General features: G+C 39.3%; 2 protein-coding genes across 3 annotated transcripts in view; one reads left to right on the plus strand and one right to left on the minus strand.

Annotated features, from left to right (window-relative positions):
* Window positions 1-7,760, minus strand: part of klhl13 (kelch-like family member 13) — a 59,742-nt gene extending 51,982 nt beyond the window's left edge. Inside the window, exons 1-2 of the mRNA XM_068331797.1 lie at window positions 7,686-7,760; window positions 6,178-6,248 (exon numbers count right to left, since the gene is read on the minus strand). Coding sequence (XP_068187898.1) covers window positions 6,178-6,230 — 53 coding nt within the window. The 5' untranslated portion in view covers window positions 6,231-6,248; window positions 7,686-7,760. The remainder of the gene's footprint in view (window positions 1-6,177; window positions 6,249-7,685) is intronic.
* A 2,393-nt stretch (window positions 7,761-10,153) lies between these two features.
* wdr44 (WD repeat domain 44) lies at window positions 10,154-20,401 on the plus strand. Of its 2 annotated transcripts, none has more exons than XM_068330363.1 (20): window positions 10,154-10,669; window positions 11,889-11,922; window positions 12,758-12,826; window positions 13,161-13,752; window positions 14,125-14,273; window positions 14,397-14,492; window positions 14,605-14,741; window positions 16,508-16,591; window positions 16,695-16,801; window positions 17,079-17,230; window positions 17,308-17,446; window positions 17,535-17,596; window positions 17,697-17,831; window positions 17,947-18,069; window positions 18,151-18,342; window positions 18,459-18,560; window positions 18,657-18,772; window positions 19,025-19,152; window positions 19,257-19,391; window positions 19,471-20,401. In XM_068330363.1, exons 1-20 carry the CDS (start codon window positions 10,593-10,595, stop codon window positions 19,557-19,559), a joined length of 2,718 nt encoding a protein of 905 aa, XP_068186464.1. In that variant the 5' UTR covers window positions 10,154-10,592; the 3' UTR covers window positions 19,560-20,401. The 2 variants fall into 2 exon arrangements, with proteins under 2 accessions (XP_068186464.1, XP_068186465.1); XM_068330364.1 differs by having other exon boundaries at window positions 17,715-17,831; window positions 19,471-20,400.
* The last annotated feature ends 35 nt before the right edge of the window (window positions 20,402-20,436 follow it).

Consider the following 20,436-nt stretch of genomic DNA (forward strand, 5'->3'; position numbering starts at 1 on the left):
TGACAGCAAAGGAGGTTTTGGAAGCAAAGCTGGCTGTCATCCACTATTGTCAGCAGTAACGATTTCAGAATGAAATTTCCTCTCTATCTGAGAGAGGAACAGAAAACAAGCAAAGTTCCATTTACAAGCTGGATCCAGTTCTTGAGAATGGACTCCTAAGAGTTGGAGGGAGATTGTGCAAAGGAGCAATGCCTCCAGGGGTCAAGCATCCTCTCATACTGTCCAAGGATCAGCACATTCCTATGCTTCTCCTTAAGTATACACATCAACTACTGGGTCACAGTGGTCGAAGCCATACTCTGTCTGCAATAAGGAGGAAGTACTGGATCACCAATGCAAACTCAGCCGTGAGGAAAATCATATCACAATGCAGTTTTTGCAGACGTTATGATGGATGAGCAGTGGAGCAGAAAATGGCAGATCCTCCGAAGGAGAGAATAATTCCAGATTTACCTCCATTTACCAATGTTGGAGTGGATTTCTTTGGACCTGTGGAACTCAGGAGAGGTCGAACAGTATGCAAACGATATGGAGTTATATTTATCTGCCTGAGGAGTACAGCAGTCCATTTGGAAGTGGCAAGCTCAATGGAGACTCCAGATGGAGATAAAAGAATAAAAGGACAGAAACAAGGTGAAAGGAGAGAAGCTGCAACATATTTGTACTACTGATTGGTGATATATTGCTGTATGAGTGAATGAATTCCAGATTGATGGTCTTGAAAAACAGAAAAACTTTATTAAAGACATAGCTCCTGAACTTCTGACATATGAAAAGTGCGAGAAAGGAAGATGTCTGAAGCAGTTTGCCCTTTGAATTAGCACTTTTGTCGACTGATGCCATTACCTCCAAGGCCACGGCGGCTTCCATCAGCTCTCCAATTAAATCCCCTTTGTTGGAAAACAATAAAAACCTTTATAGTAGATAAAAGGCCACAGTGCTGACTCTCGTGTGGTAACAAGAGGGAAAAATCTAACTGAAAACCGTTGTCATGATATAATCCTACCGAAAAATTTTCAGATATATTTCAATAGTTATTTGGTGAAACTACAACAGAATCTTTTAATGTAATTCATAAATCTTTAAAGCTGAGTGGCACTACAAGTAAAAGCAAAGCTTGACATTACATAAACATATAGTGCACAAAATCCTGTCTGTACAGTGACAGCAGCATTCCATCCATGAGTTTACATGGATGGTCTTTATCCACTGTAAAAAAAAAAAGAAGTAAAATATTCATTGAGATTTTCTGACCTCGTGTCAAATTTCAGAGAACAGTGCTGACTCTGTAGGCTAGAGGGATACTCCTGCATGTGGCTAACATCTGTCCTCTCGCTATACTATGAAGCTTTTGATCACTGAAACATAAACTTTAAGACAGCTTTCAGTCCTCTAGCATTATGACAAACATAAAAGAGCAGCATAAACCAGCTGGGACTGTCATTAGGCTAAATTACTACCTTATGCTTATATACAATCAACTGAGTAAGCTAGATTCCTTACATCTTGGTGATAGGGCTGGGCATTAAAACCTCTTCCCAGACTGCAACAGAACAATGACACAAAGCGCCAACATCGCACTAAAGGCATCTCACAGGTTAATTACATCAGTGTCTGCTTGTGATGAAAAGAGGATCACAAGTCCTTGACAGTCCTTGAAAAGTTTTCTTTCTTGGACTGCTTCAGAGGATAAATCGATTAACTAATGGCAGAGCTTTGTAAAAGTGACTTCTATTTACCTTGCTTTGGCAGGCTAACTGACCAAAACAATAGTGTTCATCTCTGTAAGCTGACCACCTTTACCAATTATAATTACAGTACTAAAAGTACAAATACTCAGCATGATAAATGAATAACTGCTCACCAAATCAATTTTTGGATTATTAACATTGCATCAAACGATTTATCTATGTTCTGAGGTGAATAATATTTTTAAATAATGCACTATTAGAATTATTTTAAAATAATATATTGAACAAAAACAATTATTTACTGTAATTTAATTAATTTTTTAATAGAACATAAGAAAACTGATTGTTTATGTTGGTGAGAAAACAAGACACATAGTTTAACAATAAAATAGTACAATGTTAAAATCAGAATCGTCCAAAACTAAACCAGAATCGTGATCATTAAAATCGATAAGATATCCAATTATTGTGATGATCCTGTTCCATTCATCACCAGCTACTTCATGATAACAACCTTGTCACTACACTTTCAGTTTCAACCATTCTTCCCCGCAACTAATGCTGTAAATGGCACAATGACCTTGCCTTAACTGCAATGGCAGCAGTCAAGCCGTCTCTTCTGTCCGAGCCGAGGAGCTCAGTGCTACACCTGTCACGTTCAGTTTTATTATGACTGTACTCCCAGAAAAAAACACTACCCCGTAGAGACATCTATTTTAAATAAAGTCTGTAGAGGCACACAGAAAATGTACCAACCTTTCATTAATTTATTGAACTCTGCTCCAGTGACCATCTAAAGTTATATATGCATAACATAATTAGATATATTATGTTTCATAGACATTAAAAAAGAAATACACAACATCAATAAAAGAAGCTAGAACTGAAACCACACCACTTTAACATTCCTCTACTCATTTGAAAGAACCAACATATTATTCAAGTATGTATTATTGGTAGATTATGTTGCAGACAATTAAAACTCAGCCTGAGCCTGCGCTCACTACAGAACACACTAAAAACAGAGTTCAATAATTGTGATGATGTCTCATCATCCTTCACACAGTTGCAATTATGTTCAATAGAAAGTTATTTGGCAAAATATTCTCTCTTAATCTTAATCACAATAACGTAAATGTATCTAACCTGTTGGGGCAAAAAAGGAATCTAAATCTTCTGCTTCTCCTTTCTGCTTTTCCTTTCAGGGGTCACCACAGCGAATCACTTGCCTCCATCTAACCCTGTCTTCTGCATCCTCTTCTCTCACACCAACTACCTTCATGTCCTCTTTCACTACATCTATAAACCTCCTCTTTGGTCTTCCTCTAGGCCTCCTGCCTGTCAGTTTAAAACTCAACATCCTACTACCAATATATTCATTATCTCTCCTCTGGACATGTCCAAACCATCTCAGTCTGGCCTCTCTGACATTATCTCCAAAACCTCTAACATGTGCTGTTCCACTGATGTACTCATTCCTGATCCTATCCATCCTGGTCACTCCCAGAGAGAACCTCAGCATCTTCATCTCTGCTACCTCCAGCTTTGTCTCCTGTCTTTTCCTCAGTGACACTGTTTCTAGGCAAAATAACATTGCTGGTTTCAATTTTGTACACCTTTCCTTTCATTTTAGCTGAAACTCTTCTATCACACCTGACACTTTTCTCCACCCGTTCCATCCTACCTGTACATGCTTCTTCACCTCTTTTCCACACTCTCCATTGCTCTGGACTGTTGACCCTAAGTACTTAAAATCCTCCACCTTCTTGATCTCTTCTCCCTGTAACCTCAGTCTTCCACTTCGGTCCCTCTCATTTACACACATGCTCTCTGTCTTCCTGCAGCTAACCTTCCTCCCTCTCCTTTCCACTAAAAACCTCCACCTCTTTAGCTTCTCTTCCACCTGTTCCCTGCTCTCACTACAGATCACAATGTCATCTGCAAACATCATAGTCCATGGAGATTCCTGTCTAACCTCGTCTGTCAGCCTGTCCATCACCATAATGAACAAGAAGGGGCTCAGAGCTGATCCCTGATACAGTCCCACCTCCACCTTGAACTCCTCAGTCACATCTACAGCACACCTCACCACTGTCTTGGTCCTCATACATGTCCGGCACCGCTCTCACATACTTCTCCGCCACTCCAGACTTCCTCATACAATACCACAGTTCCTCTCTCGGCACCCTGTCATAAGCTTTCTCTAGATCTACAAAAACACAATGCATCTCTCTCTGCCCTACTCTGTGCTTCTCTAGCAACATCCTCAAAGCAATTTTTTGGCATGAAGCCATCCTGCTGCTCACAAATGCTCACTTCTGCCCTTAGTCTGGCTTCAACTACTCTTTCCCATAACTTAATTGTATGGCTCATCAGCTTTATTCTTCTGTAGTTGCCACAACTCTGCACATCTCCCTTGTTGTTAAAAATGGACACCAGCATATGTCTCCTCCATTCCTTAGGCATCTTCTCACTATCTAAGATCCTGTTGAACAACCCAGTCAGAAACTCTACTGCCACCTCTCCTAGACACTTCCATACTTCCACAGGTATATCATCATGACTAAGTGCCTTTCCACTCTCAATTCTCTTCAATGCCCTTCATCTTCATCCTGACTAATCTTTGCTACTTCCTGGTCCACAACAACCACCTTTTCTAGTCTTTGTTGTCACTCATTTTCCTCACTCATCAACTCTTCAAAGTACTCTCTCCATCTTCCCATCACACTACTGGCACCTGTTAATAGACTTCCATCCCTATCCTTAATCACCCTAACCTGCTGCACGTCCATCCCATCTCTATCTCTCTGTCTTGCCAACCTGAATAGATCAGTCTCTCCCTCCTTACTTTCCAACCTAGCATAGAAGTCATAAGGCCCTTGTTTGGCGTTTGCTACCTCTGCTTTTACCTTACGCTGCATCTCCCTGTACTCCTGTCTACTCTCCTCAGTCCTCTCAGTGTCCCACTTCCTCTTAGCTAACCTCTTTCTCTGTTTACACTCCTGTACCTCCTAATACCACCACCAAGTCTCCTTATCTATTTTCCTTCCAGATGACACACCAAGTCCTCTCCTAGTACCTGTCTCCCTGATCACATTAGCTGTAGTTGTCTAGTAATCTGGAAGCACCTCCTGACCACCCAGAGCCTGTCTTAACACCTTCCTTAAAGTCATGCAACACTCTTCCTTTTTCAGCTTCCACCATTTCGTCTTCTGCTCTGCCTTTGCCCTAATCTTCCTCACCACCAGAGTCATCCTACACACCACCATCCTATGCTGTTTGGCTACACTTGCGCCTACCATTACTTTGCAGTCACTGATTTCCTTCAGATTGCACCGTCTACACAAGATGTAGTTTACCTGTGTGCTCCTACCTCCACTTAATATGTCACCCTATGTTCCTGCTTTTTCCGAAAGAAAGTATTCACTTTAGCCGTTTCCATCCTTTTCACAAAGTCGATCACCATCTGTCCTTCTGCATTCCTCTCCTGGATACCAAACCTGCCCATCACCTCCTCATCCCCTCTGTTTCCTGCACCAACATGTCCATCTGCACCAATGACAACTCTCTCACTTCTAGGTATGCTCTGCATTACTTCATCAAAGTCCAACCAGAATTTCTCCTTCTCCTCCAGCTCACATCCTACCTGTACCTACCGGCACCCTGTAGGTGAACAGCACCGATGGCAGTTTCTGTATCTTCCTCATTTGTCTTATTCTGTTTTGTCATCAAGGGCAAGCAACTGACAGCAATCTGTACCCAAGTCAATAAAACCTGTAAAACATGCCATCTGCAATTTCCCTTTATGCTGAAGTCATTGATTACTTATTACCTTCAATTTGATTTCATGGCCAATTCAATTGCATAAAATGAAATGGGTCAAAAATAATTCTGAACTTGGCGTGATTCAGTCGAAAGTTGAGAACAAAATGTATGGTCAACCACAAATTTTGACTTGCAAAGCGTTAAAGTGTTGGTGTTACAATCTTACACTTGTGATAGCCACTATCATCACCACTACACCAATATGAAACCCCCATTTTCAGGCTTTGTATTACAAAATGGCAAAAAAAATGCTATAATATGCAGAAACCCTCTAAATATGACAGGCTTCCATGGATTAATGTAGCAAAAATTCTGTAATACCCAAAACTAATCATAGGTTAACAGGGAGCCATTTCCCAGGTACTATTTCCCAGAAAAAACACCTCATTGACTATACATTATACAATTGAAATAATCCAGCTACAATCCTGAGCCAAACATTGAGAAAGTAATAAAAATTTATTTTGCCCCAATGCAATCAATATTCCTGAAAGAACTGTAAAAAACAAAACAAAACATCAAACTTTGAAGTTCCTAAGACCTCTAAGACAGCTCCAGAATTTTTGACAGCCAAAATCTGAATTGCATTCAGCTAAAATGAACCAATACTGAAAGTCTGAGTGGCTGACGCAATACTAGACAATGACATATTGCACATTACCTGTCATGTAGTCCGATGGGCATTGTCTCTCCTCTGTGCATAGGGTGCTCCATACCCTTGCCAAACCACACCTGAAAAATAAATGTAAACTCTCAACATCTGTCCAAATAATTTTTTCTGAGTCTAAACATTTTCTTGAAACCCCAAATACAAGAAAATATTGCTCAGAAAAAACTGGTTTGATTCAGTTATACAAGTGCAGTTTAAAGTTAACTCATACTTTTATGTTGTTATGGTATCAATTCAGTTCTAGTATGCAATTCAATGTTTAATATGGGCAAAATCTCAGTATTACACTTGAGAAACAATTTTCATACAATGAGTAAAAGATACATGAATCTGTTTGGAATTGTTTATATTTATGTTCTCCTCTAGTACACATTATTTTGAATTATATGTGGTTGTATGGATGTAATTGCACATCAGAACGCATATTAATCCACAGCTGCTGTAAATTATAAATATATAACATTAACTTGGAAATAAACTTGTCTCAATACATCTAATGATAGCAGATTTCAAAATATCCAAACACGGGTTTCACATTTATATTGAAAGAAAACATAATGTGTCTGGCAGGTTTCATATCATTTTATAATTGTTATTTACTAGCGAGTGGGGTAATTATCAATCATCATTAAATATATTTGGATTCATGTTTAGTTGCGATGGCACGATGTATGGGCGCTTCAGGGGCCCCATCCCCTTCTGAAATGTGACAGTTGTATTATATTTATAACTTCGTGCTGTCGCACAGAACTAGGCTAATTAAAGCCTTAAATATCTGCCTGGATTTAGTTGACATAACAATATGTTATTTTTAACCATAGCTAACAAACTGAGGGCGTCAATTTGATGACGTTTAAGTGACAGAAAGTGGTGGAGATGACAGTTTGCACCTCATTAGTGCGGTTCGCTGGGCTCTCAGACCAACACCGCGGTCGAGGATAAATCTTATACATACATGTTGGGAGAAACAAGTCCACAGGGAGATAGCTAACCTGCATGCTAGCAATGGTTAATATATCATCACTGAACATGTTACTCCATCCAGACTAAGTTAAACAAAGCTTATCATAAGGGACACTGTCGATATATTTAAATTTTTCCTGGTCATGTTGCCTCAGCACAGTCCTTTTCATCTCCTGTCCGAACAGGCTATGGCTAACTTGACAAGCTAACCCCTTAACGCAGGCTACAGCGAATTAACGCTATATTAGATCAAAAAAATCGACCATATGGCTGTCAAGTTAGTTATTGATATCTGACGTTCGCTAGAGTAGTTATCTGGAGTAAAGGCAGTATAAACGCCCGTGGTCATAACGTAAGTTCTCGTTAGTTGTGTTAGTTATTAGTTAGTGTGGCTGGGTTGGTTTGTTTGCCACCACAAACAAATAATAGTGAATGTCAACCCGGTATTTGTTGAGCTTCACACATTATGTATGATATTATGAGCTCCGTATGAATCTTAAATACAATATGTAAACTTTTAAAAGCAAATTGAATACCTTCAACAACGAGATATCGTTAACTTGCGTCCTTGTTTTCTTTCCAAGCCCTCAAATCCACTTATACCACTGGAGCCTCCTTCCTTATTTTATCCAATCAGATCTATCCTACTAGGCGAACTGTAGTATTATAACTTTCCATTGGTGAAAGAGGACGTCAATCATTCATCATTAGCTTAGACTTCCGTTACTAAATAAAGTGGTTTTTAAAGAGGAGTCGGCTTTCTGTAACGCATTATTGGTCTCGCACAGATGTCTCTTCTGCGTTACTTTGCATTGAAACGATTAATTAATCTAATGTAGTTACTAATAAAATGATAAACCTCCTACTGTTGATGAACTTACAGGCTGTCATTCATTTTAAATTCACTTCACGAGGTTGACGAAACGGTAGACGCATGTGGCAGATAGTCATATGTATTTGTTGTTTGCGCGAAGATTTAATTTTCTCCTACTCTTGCTCTTATCTCAGGTGTAAACAGTTATACCTTTACTTTCTCTCTTACAGTCAAAATCAAATTTGCGTCACAACCAAAATAAAGGACAGTGTTGTTATTATCAAACGACTTTCTGTAATTATTTGGTGAAATCTCTGTCTTACTTGCTCCTGAATTATACTGACTTGTGAATGTCCGTATAATAAATGCTTACACCGCCAATTCATTGTTATTGTTCAGATTTCTACACTCATTATATGGGACATGATCTCAAAATTGACAAAAACATTGTGGTCTAGAGAAGGGGTGTCAAACACATTTTCACCGAGGGCCACATCATCATAATGGTTGTCCTAAAAGGGTCAGATGTAACCTGTAAATGTAACTAGATGTAATTCATTGTAAAGTAAAATAAATGTAACTACTCCTTTATGTTAAATAATTCAATCTATTACACAAGTTACAAACATTACAGTTGCACGGAAAAAATATATTTGTTGCTCTGTTATATATATATAAATCTTTTTAATTTGTCAGGTTCTGAAAAAAAAAATTCCTGTGAATACATCAAACAGTATATTATAAAAATGGATTTACATTTTACATAAGACTAAAGGGGTGCTATTATAAAGAATTTATACCAAACCACACACCAATAACGTTAAATTATCTATAAGTCTGGAGTTTGGTAACATTTTAAGATGTTTAAAGAATTATTTGACATTGACAACTTCAAGGATGACTGACTATTTTGCAGTTAAGAGACAACGCACCATCAGACATCTGAATACAACATAATAAAATCCTTCACTTAAAATGCAGTGGAGCGTATTCAATAATATCACCTCAACCATCCACACCACTTTGTCCTCTAGAGTCATCAGCTGAATGAAAAGAATGATGCAATTAGTTGATGTTTAGCTTGAATAAAATGTGGTTCTGAACAGATCTAATTTAGCGTTGATTAGGCTGAAATATTGGCCTTCACTGTGGCTGAATCAATTGTAATTGCAGCCGCTAATCTCTCTAGGTTTATACAATTTTCATGAATTTCACGACAAAACAGTAGCAGTACACAGGCATTAAAACAGTGAACAGCCATGTTTAATTACGTTTCAGGATTTATTATGTTTTTATCACTTAAAAATATTTTGATGTTTTGATTTTTACTGTGAAATTCAATTGAACTTCCAGGGCAAATGTGTAGTATTAAATAAAATCGATCGGCTACTTAGCTGACATAATTAGTAAAATCAGTTTATTGTTCAACTTGAAATCTTCCTCGACAGCATCCTATATCTTATCAAAACAGCAGTAACCACAATGCATTTTCCATTCACTCTCTGTCAACGGATTCCTCATATTCTCGGGATTAGTTTGGATTACATTAGATTCGGCAATTTTGCCATTGAGCATGTCACAGATACAAAGCAACGAAATACAGTTTGCAGCGAACCAGAATTGTAAAAACATTTCAGTCGGGATCAATAAAGTATAAAGATCATTAAAGATCAATAAAGTATATATCTTGAATTTCCCTTGGGATCATTAAAGTATCTATCTATCTATCTATCTATCTATCTATCTATCTATCTATCTATCTATCTATCTATCTATCTATCTATCTATCTATCTATCTATCTATCTATCTATCTATCCATCTATCCATCCATCCATCCATCCATCCATCCATCCATCCATCTATCTATCTAAAGTATCTATCTGACTGTCTGTCTGTCTGTCTGTCTGTCTGTCTGTCTGTCTGTCTGTCTGTCTGTCTGTCTGTCTGTCTGTCTGTCTGTCTGTCTGTCTGTCCATTAATTACAGACGTAATAATAGATGTTTGCTTTTGTCTTAATAACCATGCCATGAGTCTTCACACTGCTTTGGTATCTGTCATTATTTTCTCTTCTTCAGTTCACGTTACCTCACACACAACAGCCCATCCAATGTGTGCCACCGTCTTTTCAACAGGGGGCAGTAATGTCCTGTCATAGTCCAGAGTTTCATAACACGGAAGCAGAAGAAGAAAGGCTGCGCTCCGCCTTTGACTAACCTAGAAGCGAAGATATATTTCTTGTTGTTTATATCGCAGTTGACTGGTTTCGTCAGCATGACAGTTGACACTTGTTGAAAGGCGCTATTTAATTTCTGGTCCACTGAAAGATAGTATGAACGAGGTAGATTGAAAATAGAGCAGAAAGCTAAATGCCAGTAGGCGTTGGTCAATCTCGGAGCAGGATTGGATTTGTTAGCTTTAGCATTCGGCTAGCGCGTAGTAACGTTATGACGTGACGTCGAACAGGAGTTTGCCGACGGACGGGTCAGATCTTTTAATTATGTGATAAATTTCTAGAAAGCAGTAAATAGATAATCACATGTATGCAACAGTTTCATATTCATTTTAGGCTTTTAGACATCTCCCGTGCGACAAAGTTTGACGAGTTAAGAGAGCTAAATTCATGTTAGCATGGCGTCAGATACAAGTGACACCGACGAATTCTATGATGCTCCAGAGGACGTTAATTTCTCTCCATCACCAAAAGTGTAAGCCAAACCCTTTTGATATTGTTACCCTAAAAAAGAGTGACCAACGGACACAATTTCCTGCTTGCTTTGTCTCATGTGGCATTACTTGTAATTTAAGTATAACGTCGAGAAGGTAGCTAGCGTTAGATTTTTACAAACCACCTCCGTACATTTAAATTTTGTTTCCCAACAAACTTGTATAAACGTGTTGTAATATAACAAAGGAAAAGAAGCTGACCAGTTGTTTGTTGTTTCAGTAGCTGTTGGATTCAGGGAGAGATCAGTTTCAGTAGAGAGACGTCCTCAGAAAAATGTGTTACTCGTCGCTGTGGGAGTTTGAACTTTTATATGTGGGGTCCATGGCTGTAGTTGTGATTAACCACAACTACAGCCATGACACCGCCACATTTCCACAGTCAGGCCCGTATTTAGAGTTCACGGTTTAGAAAGCAGCTGGCTGAATTAAACGATGTGGTTTATTCCCTCCCTTCAGAGCGGTGATGTATTGTAATAGTCCGTGTTGGTGTGCGTCCGTCCGTCCGTTTGACCACCAATTGTCTTCGCAACCGTTGCAGATAGAAAGATGAGACAAAAAGCACATCACAGTACCTGGGCGGCACAGGGGATACAAATGAGATGAAGACCTTGAGAAAACTAGGTGAAGGTCAAATTTCAATTTTTGTACACTCAGGAACCGGATAGGATAGAAAGACGAGGGAGAAGGCCAGTGTGAGTAAGACCATAGATCAAAGCTAGTGCTTTGATCAATGAATGTAGGTCAGAGCACTAGCTATGATCTTTGACCTATGCCAGAAGGTAAGGGTAAAATTTTGAATTCAGGGACGTTGCGGGATGTTGCAGTCTGACTGCCTTGGTTCTAGTTGCATTTGTTTTCATTAATTAGTTTTAAAATCCAGATATTTCGACTGTAACCAGTTGCTTTTTGAGTGCTAAAAATTGTAATACGGTAAACAATAGTCTGCACACTGAATTGCATACCACTATTACCTTGCCTTCAGACTTACGTTTTTTTAATTAATGGCATTATTTAGCTTAGTTATGTAAGAGGTATATACACTACTGTATGATTATGGATTTAAAGACTCAATAATTCAGACTCAATGGACACTTCTGATCAGGGTAGATAAAATAGCACCGCATTTAATTTCAAAATCAATTTGGTTATTATAATCTTTCTTTACATTTTTGAATAATATCCCTTTTTGTGTTTATTTAGGTTGTCTACAAAGTTTGTCATTCCTTCTCCTCAGGTATGTTTGTCTAAACCAAGCCACAGTTGAAACAAGACTATCTGCTGAGTCCATATTGAAATGATGGATTCAATTTGATCAGTAAGGCTTAAAATATACTATATAGGCTAGCTAATATGTGGTGGATTGGCATCCTAAAGTTCTTTGTTGAGCTGATATAATGCACTTAATTGTGACAGTCTGTAAGTGATTGGGGTTTTATTTTGCAAAGTGACTACCTGTTTGTGGAGGACTTTGATCCTTGCAATCTAATGAATTTTGTTTGCTAGACTAAGATGTCGGTAAAGGTACCAGGAACAAAGTCATTTTACTGTTCTAACTAAGGTGTTCATAGTAGTTCCCCTTGAAATTTCACCTTTATTGAGTAAATTCAAACTAAGATTTGACAACACCACATAGACTGTTCACTAATGAGTTATGGCCAGCAAATTTCAACCCTTTTCCATCATGTTGCCATTATATATATATTTTAATGTGATGATTCCTTCCTGACTGTTAAGAGAATGCAAATGATATGAAAATAAATCTTCTGGCCTCATTGCTTTTTTTTGTATTTCCTACGCAGCATGTTTTAGTCTGAAATTTCAACGGGCTTTCTAACAAGAGATTTAAGTTAAACGTCGACAAACACTACTTCTGTAAATTTATTTGCCCAATAATGCTTTTCTTTCGAAAAGAACCAATGTCTCAAAAAGTAGCTTCCTAAAATCTGGATGTACTTGATTAGTCTTGATGTCAATTGAAGTTTGTATGTGACTTGTGTAATACTATGTGTGTCTATTGTAGATATATTTTTTAAAAAGCCTTTCATTGTTTTTTTGCTGACCTTTCACAGAAATCATTAAATGCTGCAACAGAAGCAAGCTGTGAAGCGGCTCCATCTCAACAGGAAGATTCCATAAAGGTATAGTTTTCTGAGTTTCATACATACTGTCAAATACAACATGACTTGGATAGAGTGCACCAAGAAAAGATCTTAGAGAAAATATTGATGCAAGTCATTTTTTTTAGAATTTCATATTGTGTACAAAACGTGTCGGACAGTGTTAATCAGGCAATTCCTTGCTGATCTTTCAGTCTGCGCTTTGCTGTACCTTCTAGGTTTTATGTGGATATCAGTGAGTGTTTAGTGCTTATTGTGGAAAAAAGGAAGAAATACATGCACAGTATTTTGAGGTTGACAGTTTTACACCATAGCTGTCCTATTTTTTAACTGCCTGTTATCTCTTGTCTTATAGATCATTGACAGCATCATTGAAGAGAGTCAAAGGGGAAATGATGGTGATGTAGCACCATTGTTAGGTGAACTTCAGGTTGAACCACAGGAAGCTAATAATGCTCAGGATGTCCCAGTGGTGTTTGAAGCACCACCACTCAAAGCTCAGGTTGCAGAGGGCCAAGAGAATCAACCAGAAAGCGTAGAAACAAACGGAGCAACTTCTGACCCTGCTCCTGAACCCACAGAAGCACCAGGACCATCAGCTGAACCACAAGAGAGCGTTCAGCCCCCGGACATCACAAGCACCATTGGACAGAATCAGCCAAATGGGGCTGTTGTGGTTGGACAACAGGAGCAGGAGCAGAGACCTGCAGATATTTTAGAGCAGGTCACATTAGCAGACAGACAGGCTGAATCCGACTCCTCCGGGCCCATAAAACCTCCACGGCAGTTTGCAGTTGAGCCAGACATTGTAGCTAGCACAAAAAAGGCTCCACCCTCACGCCCACCCCTTCCCAGCGGAGGTCCTCCTCCAAGACCACCTCCACCCTCTTGGCAGACTCTACCGTCCAAGAAGTCTCAAGAGTGTCTGAGCCTGAGTGGTCTGGAAGGTAGAGACAACCAAGCACAGTTAATGGCAATAAAATGTGTTTGTTTTAGAGCGTTAAAGCCAACCTTTATGACATCACTGGAGTGGTTACTGTTTTAAAGTCACAGCACTAGGTTGCATGGCTCTTAATAGACACCTTTTTATGACTGTTCTGACAGTGATCTAAGTAAAGACTGTTGAGTTCAAAGCTATCACAAACAGTTTATAGCATCCCTTCCTCTATATATTAGGTTTTAGCTCTGATGAAATATTTTCCTTGACTATTATTCTTAATGGGCTATAACAGCAAAGCTTTTCCCACACATGGAAACCACAAATTATAGCTATGAATTGAAGAGTTTTTTACATGTAGTTTTCTGTTGTGATTATTTAGTGTCTGCGGTCAGTGCAGTCGGCAGCAATTCTCTGGAGCCTTCTGGCCTGCTGTCCCCAAGCAGCACAGTGAGAAGTCTAACCAAAGAACTGCAGCATTCCCTGGATCTCGCCAGTGCCACCAGTGGAGACAAGGTGGTGACTGCACAGGTCAGTAAGGCTCCAGACGTGACCTCTCCTTTGGTGTTCATCCGGAGTTGCTCCAAAACGAGTCTATACATCACGCAGAAGTTTGCTTATCTACTGCACCATTGCTTGCTGCTTTGTTTTTAGGAAAATGAGGATGAGCAGGCCCAGGCTCAGAGCGGAGCACAAACTCCAGGCCCTCAGCGTCCACGTTCCAACTCTGGGAGAGAACTGACTGATGAAGTAAGACTGTTTTTTTTTAAACTTCATTCATCTTCAAACCCTAACCCTTGAACATTCCTACCATCACAACATTTTTGGACCAAATGTGTTCCTGTGTGTTATCTTAAAACAGGAAATCCTGGCCAGTGTCATGATCAAGAATCTGGACACTGGGGAAGAGATACCTCTAATTCAGGCAGAGGAGAAACTTCCTGCAGGGATAAACCCTCTCACTCTTCACATCATGAGAAGGACCAAGGAGTACATTACGTAAGCAGGACATTTCTTTTTTTGTGGAAGCTGCCATACATAGGGCACAAGGAAAAATACTCTACACAAATGAACAGCTGTGATTCGAAATAATGTGAATTCACTGTTTCCTCACAGTGAGAAGGACCTAGGTTTGAATCTAAGGGTAGAGCATTTGTTTTTCTTAAAGGTCCTCTGTCTTCTGCCCATGACCCAAAAAGTGAAATAGACTCTAAATTGCCTCTAGTTATGAATGTGAGCGAGAATCATGTTTGTTTTCCTATGTTTCCCTCTGAGGAAATTGAAACTTGTACAGGGTGAACCCAGCTCTCAGCCAGTGTCAGCTGGGATAGGCTCCAGCCCCCCTTCACAGGATAGGCGGTTACAGAAAATGTGTGGATGGATAAATATGCTTATATCAGCAACAGGAACATGCCAAACTACTTGTAAAGTATTTCCAAATAATTAAATCCAAGATCTGGAGATCCAAAGTGTTAAAACTTCTGATATTAATGGAAAATTGATTCATTACTGTGATAAAACAAATAATGCTAGTCTTATCGCTAAGCACACGTAGCTGAAACTGGGCTGATTCATTTTGGATCTAGTGTAGGTGAAATACAAATTTTTCTTCAACAAGTGTTAAATTAATAGATGGAGTTATACATTGGTTTCATGGTCAAGGAGTCATATTGGGAGGATCAAACTATTAAAACTATAATAGGATTATGTGATTACATTTATTTGGTATGACATGATGGGGAAACCGAGCTGCCTTGGCGGGAGGTTTAAGACACACAACCCTTAAGTGGTCTCAATTAGACCGTGGGCACAGCAGCCACTGATTTTGTGTTGTTTGTCCAGTCTTTTTCTTGCAATGGGAAAATGATCCATGGACAGCTTCAAACCTTCGCTGGGCTCTGCTCCTGGATCGCTTTCTTCTCAGCCCAGGGAGACCCCTAGTCTTGTTGTGAATGGTTGAAAAGATGCTATCAGTAATGGTTGTCCCCAAACATGTGCTGCGGTCAAACCTTATGACTCGTAAAAAATGTTTCAAGCTGGAGGAGCTAATACATTTGCATGCAACAGGTAAAATGGAGAAAATGGTTCTCTGTCCAGAGTAACCAAGAAAGTCAAACTGCAACATCCCGCGACACCCATGAATTCAAACTTTAACCCTGACCTACTTGCATAGTCAGTGTATTCAAGTAGGTCAAAGATCAAAGCTAGTGCTATGACCTACTTTTATAGATCAAAGCTACTGCTTTGATCTATGGTCTCACTCACACTGGCCTTATCCCTCCTCTTTCCACCTTAGCCGGTTCCTGAGTGTATAAAAGTTGAAATTTGACCTTCACCTAGTTTTCTCAACGTCATCATCTCATTTTCATCCCCTTTGCTGTCCGAGTAATGTGCTTTTTGTTTCATCTTTCTATCTGCAACGGTTGCAGAGATAATTGATGGACATACTAACGGACGAACACACGAACACTCACAATTACAATACATCACCGCTTTGAAGCAGGAAGTAAAAATAAAACAAAGTCAGAGGTAAAAGAACTCCAATGAAACCAGACACTTGATGGTCCAATAATTTTTCCAGGAAGAATCCTTTTTCCTGACAAGCAAATGGATTTGTCGCTGTGGGCAACTGCTGACAGTGTTCCTCCCTTTTGAAAATTTTCTACTTGTATAACATTTTCAGTATGAAAAATGTAGAAGCCTACTATATCAAGCAAAGGTACATTTTATAGAAGTTCATGTTGTTGTTGTTGTTTTTTCTTCAGGAACGATGCAGCGCAGTCTGATGACGATGACAAGTCTCAGGCTCCTCTGGCAGATACAGATGGAGGGAAACTGAAACAGAAAACGTAAAGATTCTTCTTGAAAATGGATTTGATTTTCTTTACATTTTCACCACTTGCTTAAATACTGATAAAATTTATCATTATTTTATTATTTTGTTCTGAACAGAACCCAGTTTAAGAAGTTCCTTGGCAAATCTGTGAAGAAAGCAAAGCATTTCGCTGAGGAGTATGGAGAGAAGGCAGTTAACAAAGTCAAAAGTGTGCGTGATGAAGGTAAATAAATATTTCATACACAATTCAATTTCCAGAAAACGCCAGAAAAACACCTCAAGTGTAGTAGAAAATTAAAAAAAAAAAAAGCTTTAGCTTTAAAAACAGATAATTATTTTCATATATTTGGAGCTGAGGCTGTGACAGGGTAAATACTGTTATAAATCATTTTCATAAATGGCAGCAGTCAATTCATTGCACTAGTGAACAAACAAATCGTTTTGTTACTGCTGCTTCAAATGTTTTGATGGTCTCTGCTCTGTTTGTTCGTTATGCTCAGTGTTCCATACAGATCAGGATGATCCATCATCGAGTGACGATGAGGGCATGCCTTATACCAGACCCGCCAAGTTCAAGGCAGCACACAGCTTCAAGGGTCCCTTTGACTTCGATCAGATTAAAGTTGTGCAGGACCTGAGTGGAGAACACATGGTAGGAGCATTTGAAGTCTGACAGTGTTTAAAGAACATTTGAAAACTTGTATTACAACATCTTTGCCTTTTCTTCAGGGAGCTGTTTGGACAATGAAATTCTCTTACTGTGGGAGGCTGCTAGCAACTGCAGGCCAGGACAACATGGTCCGGATCTGGGTCTTAAAGACTGCATTCGACTACTTCAATAACATGAGAATAAAGTACAACACTGAAGGTAGCGTCTTCAGCTGCACATGTTCTTTACTGGTTGTGATGGAGTAATTTAATTAAACTCGGTGATCTTTTTGTTTTCACTTCTTCAGGTCGGGTTTCACCTTCTCCTTCTCAGGAAAGTTTATGCTCCTCTAAATCTGATGATCCTGGGGTGAGTAATATTAATAACTCCCTCTGAATGTCATGCAGTGCCTCCAAAAATTATTTCAAGTATCCATTTTAGCCAATGTCGTTCCATGCGTTCTTAACAGGTTGTTCTCTCATCCCAGGCAAGTTGTGTTCCAGAGGACCCAGAGACAGAAGACAGGAATGCCCCCTTCCGTCAGGTTCCATTCTGCAAGTATAAAGGTCATACAGCTGACCTTTTAGACCTGTCCTGGTCAAAGGTGATTTCCCTATGTTCATCTGTGTTCTGACATGCATAATATTGTGCATAGATTAGGTACGTTGTTTGCTTGGTTCATCGCTTTTCAATCTTCTTCTAATATTGTGTCAATCCAGAACTTCTTCCTGCTCTCCTCCTCCATGGATAAAACAGTCAGGTTATGGCACATATCCAGGAGGGAATGCCTGTGCTGCTTTCAACACATTGATTTTGTCACAGCCATCGCTTTTCATCCCAGAGTATGTTGAGTCACCTGACCTGCTTGAGTGATCACATTTGTTTTGGCTCGCAGTTTCAGTGGCTTACTTCTCATTTCCCAGGATGACAGGTACTTTTTAAGTGGCTCTCTGGATGGAAAACTGCGGCTCTGGAATATTCCAGACAAGAAGGTAGCCCTGTGGAATGAAGTGGATGGACAAACACGCCTCATCACTGCAGCCAACTTCTGTCAAAATGGGAAATACGCCGTCATCGGCACCTACGATGGCCGCTGCATCTTTTATGATACGGAGGTCCCAAACACCGCATCATTTTTCTGCTAATTTATTGTGAAGGTCCTTTAATCAGTTTTTGTATTGACTCATTTGTTCCAGTAGTAATCGGATGTGTTTCTGTTTACATCCATTAGCGTCTGAAATACCACACTCAAATTCATGTGAGGTCGACCAGAGGCAGGAACAAAGTAGGACGAAAAATTACAGGCATTGAGCCTCTACCTGGGGAGAACAAGGTATCCACTCCATTCTAGTCACATCAACAGAATGTTTGATGTTCTAATCAGTACGCAGTAGTAGTAATTAAAGATACACTCTTTCCTCATTTAAAGATTCTGGTAACTTCAAACGATTCCCGCATTCGTCTTTACGACCTGAGGGACCTGTCCTTGTCCATGAAATACAAAGGCTATGTGAACAGCAGCAGCCAGATCAAGGCCAGCTTCAGGTGACAGGGGTCTTGTACTTCAGCATTTTGAAATAAAATCAGTAACTCACCATAAAGAGTTCATTAAATACTGCCATTACCTGTTTGTTTGTTTTTGTTTTAAGAAATTTTTTTTTCCATTTTTCAGTGTTTAAAAAATTCAGCCAAAAACTCATGATAAAAAAAAATCAGGCTGAAAGTTGGTCTTGTACTACCAAAGTAGAGCATCTTAAATGCAAAACTTGACTTAACTGACAGATTCTCTCTCCCCAGTCATGACTACTCCTTCATAGTTAGTGGCTCAGAAGACAAGTACGTTTATATCTGGAGCACCTATCACGACCTGAGCAAATTCACATCAGTGCGACGGGACCGCAATGACTTCTGGGAAGGGATTAAAGGTGGGTTTTCCATTTGTAGAATGATAAAAGTGAGTTTTAATTACCTGTCAAATTCATTTGCTTCGCCTTGTTGAACCTCAAATAAAGCTTCGCTTTTCGTGCAGCACACAATGCTGTTGTCACCTCAGCCATTTTTGCACCCCAACCTGGCCTTATTGTTCCTCAAGAGACTGGAGCAGAGAAGCTAGCAGAAGAGTGCAAGAGTTTGGATTCAACAGAGTCTGAAACCATACCCTCAGGTATTTACGCTTCAACGCAGTCATGGACAGATTTCATGACATCAAGGCTCATTTCACAGCTAAGTTATTTTTCTCGTAGGAGCCCTGAAGACCGATCATACAGAGGTTCTTCTCTCTGCTGACTTCACTGGAGCCATCAAAGTTTTCATCAATGTCAAAAAGTATTGAACACTTGTGACTGTTCAGGCCTGTTCGTCAGGAGCCATCTACATCTAACACCACCCGACAACTGAAGCCTACGGCTCTGTGACGAAGAGCCATCTGTTGCATTTTGTGGAGTACAGGGACCTTAAAACTGAAGATGAGGGAGTGGGTGGAAGAACTGTGCAAAACAGACAAGGTGTGATTCTGTGTCATGTTTCTATTTTTTATTTTTAATACCAAGCAACTGTGAAGGGTTTGATATTGTGTGTGTGTGTGTGTGTGTGTGTGGCAGAAACTAAATCTGTTCGCATTTGTATGTGTAAATCTACAGCTGTATGATCAATAAATGATCATATCAGGGTTATTTGTAACAGTTTGTGCACCTTACTATTTCCTTCTGCTCCCAAATCTAAGAAAATTTAAGCTAACTCCTAAGAAGTGAGAAACACTGTTGTCATGCCAGTCACAAATTTTAAAGTGTCTAGGGATTTATTTTTCTGGATCAAAGCATGGTTTTTTTTAAATGTCATGTACAAATTACTCGTGCCTACAAAATCATTTTCACAGTCAAATTCATTTCTCACGTCAGCTTTTTAGGCTTAACTATATCAAACATTTCAGAACAGGCCAGAACATTTCATTTAGTTACCAATGATTAGGGCTGGATTATTTAGGTTTTTTTCTGGTTCACTTCTGGTTCTTGCGTCCTTTAAATTTGTTTTGTCCAATTAAAGCACATTTCATTATTGTCCTGCAAATTTAGTGTGTAACATTGCTGACTTACTGCTTTTGTAAATGGAACCAAATGATGCTCTTAATATTCTCAATAAAGTTCCCCACAAAGTTGAGTTCTTGATCCTAACATGTCTCTTTTCCCTGCTTCCATTTATGGGCACTTTCC

This window comes from Antennarius striatus, chromosome 13, assembly GCF_040054535.1.
Source record: "Antennarius striatus isolate MH-2024 chromosome 13, ASM4005453v1, whole genome shotgun sequence".
NCBI classification, from domain to species: Eukaryota; Metazoa; Chordata; class Actinopteri; order Lophiiformes; family Antennariidae; genus Antennarius; species Antennarius striatus.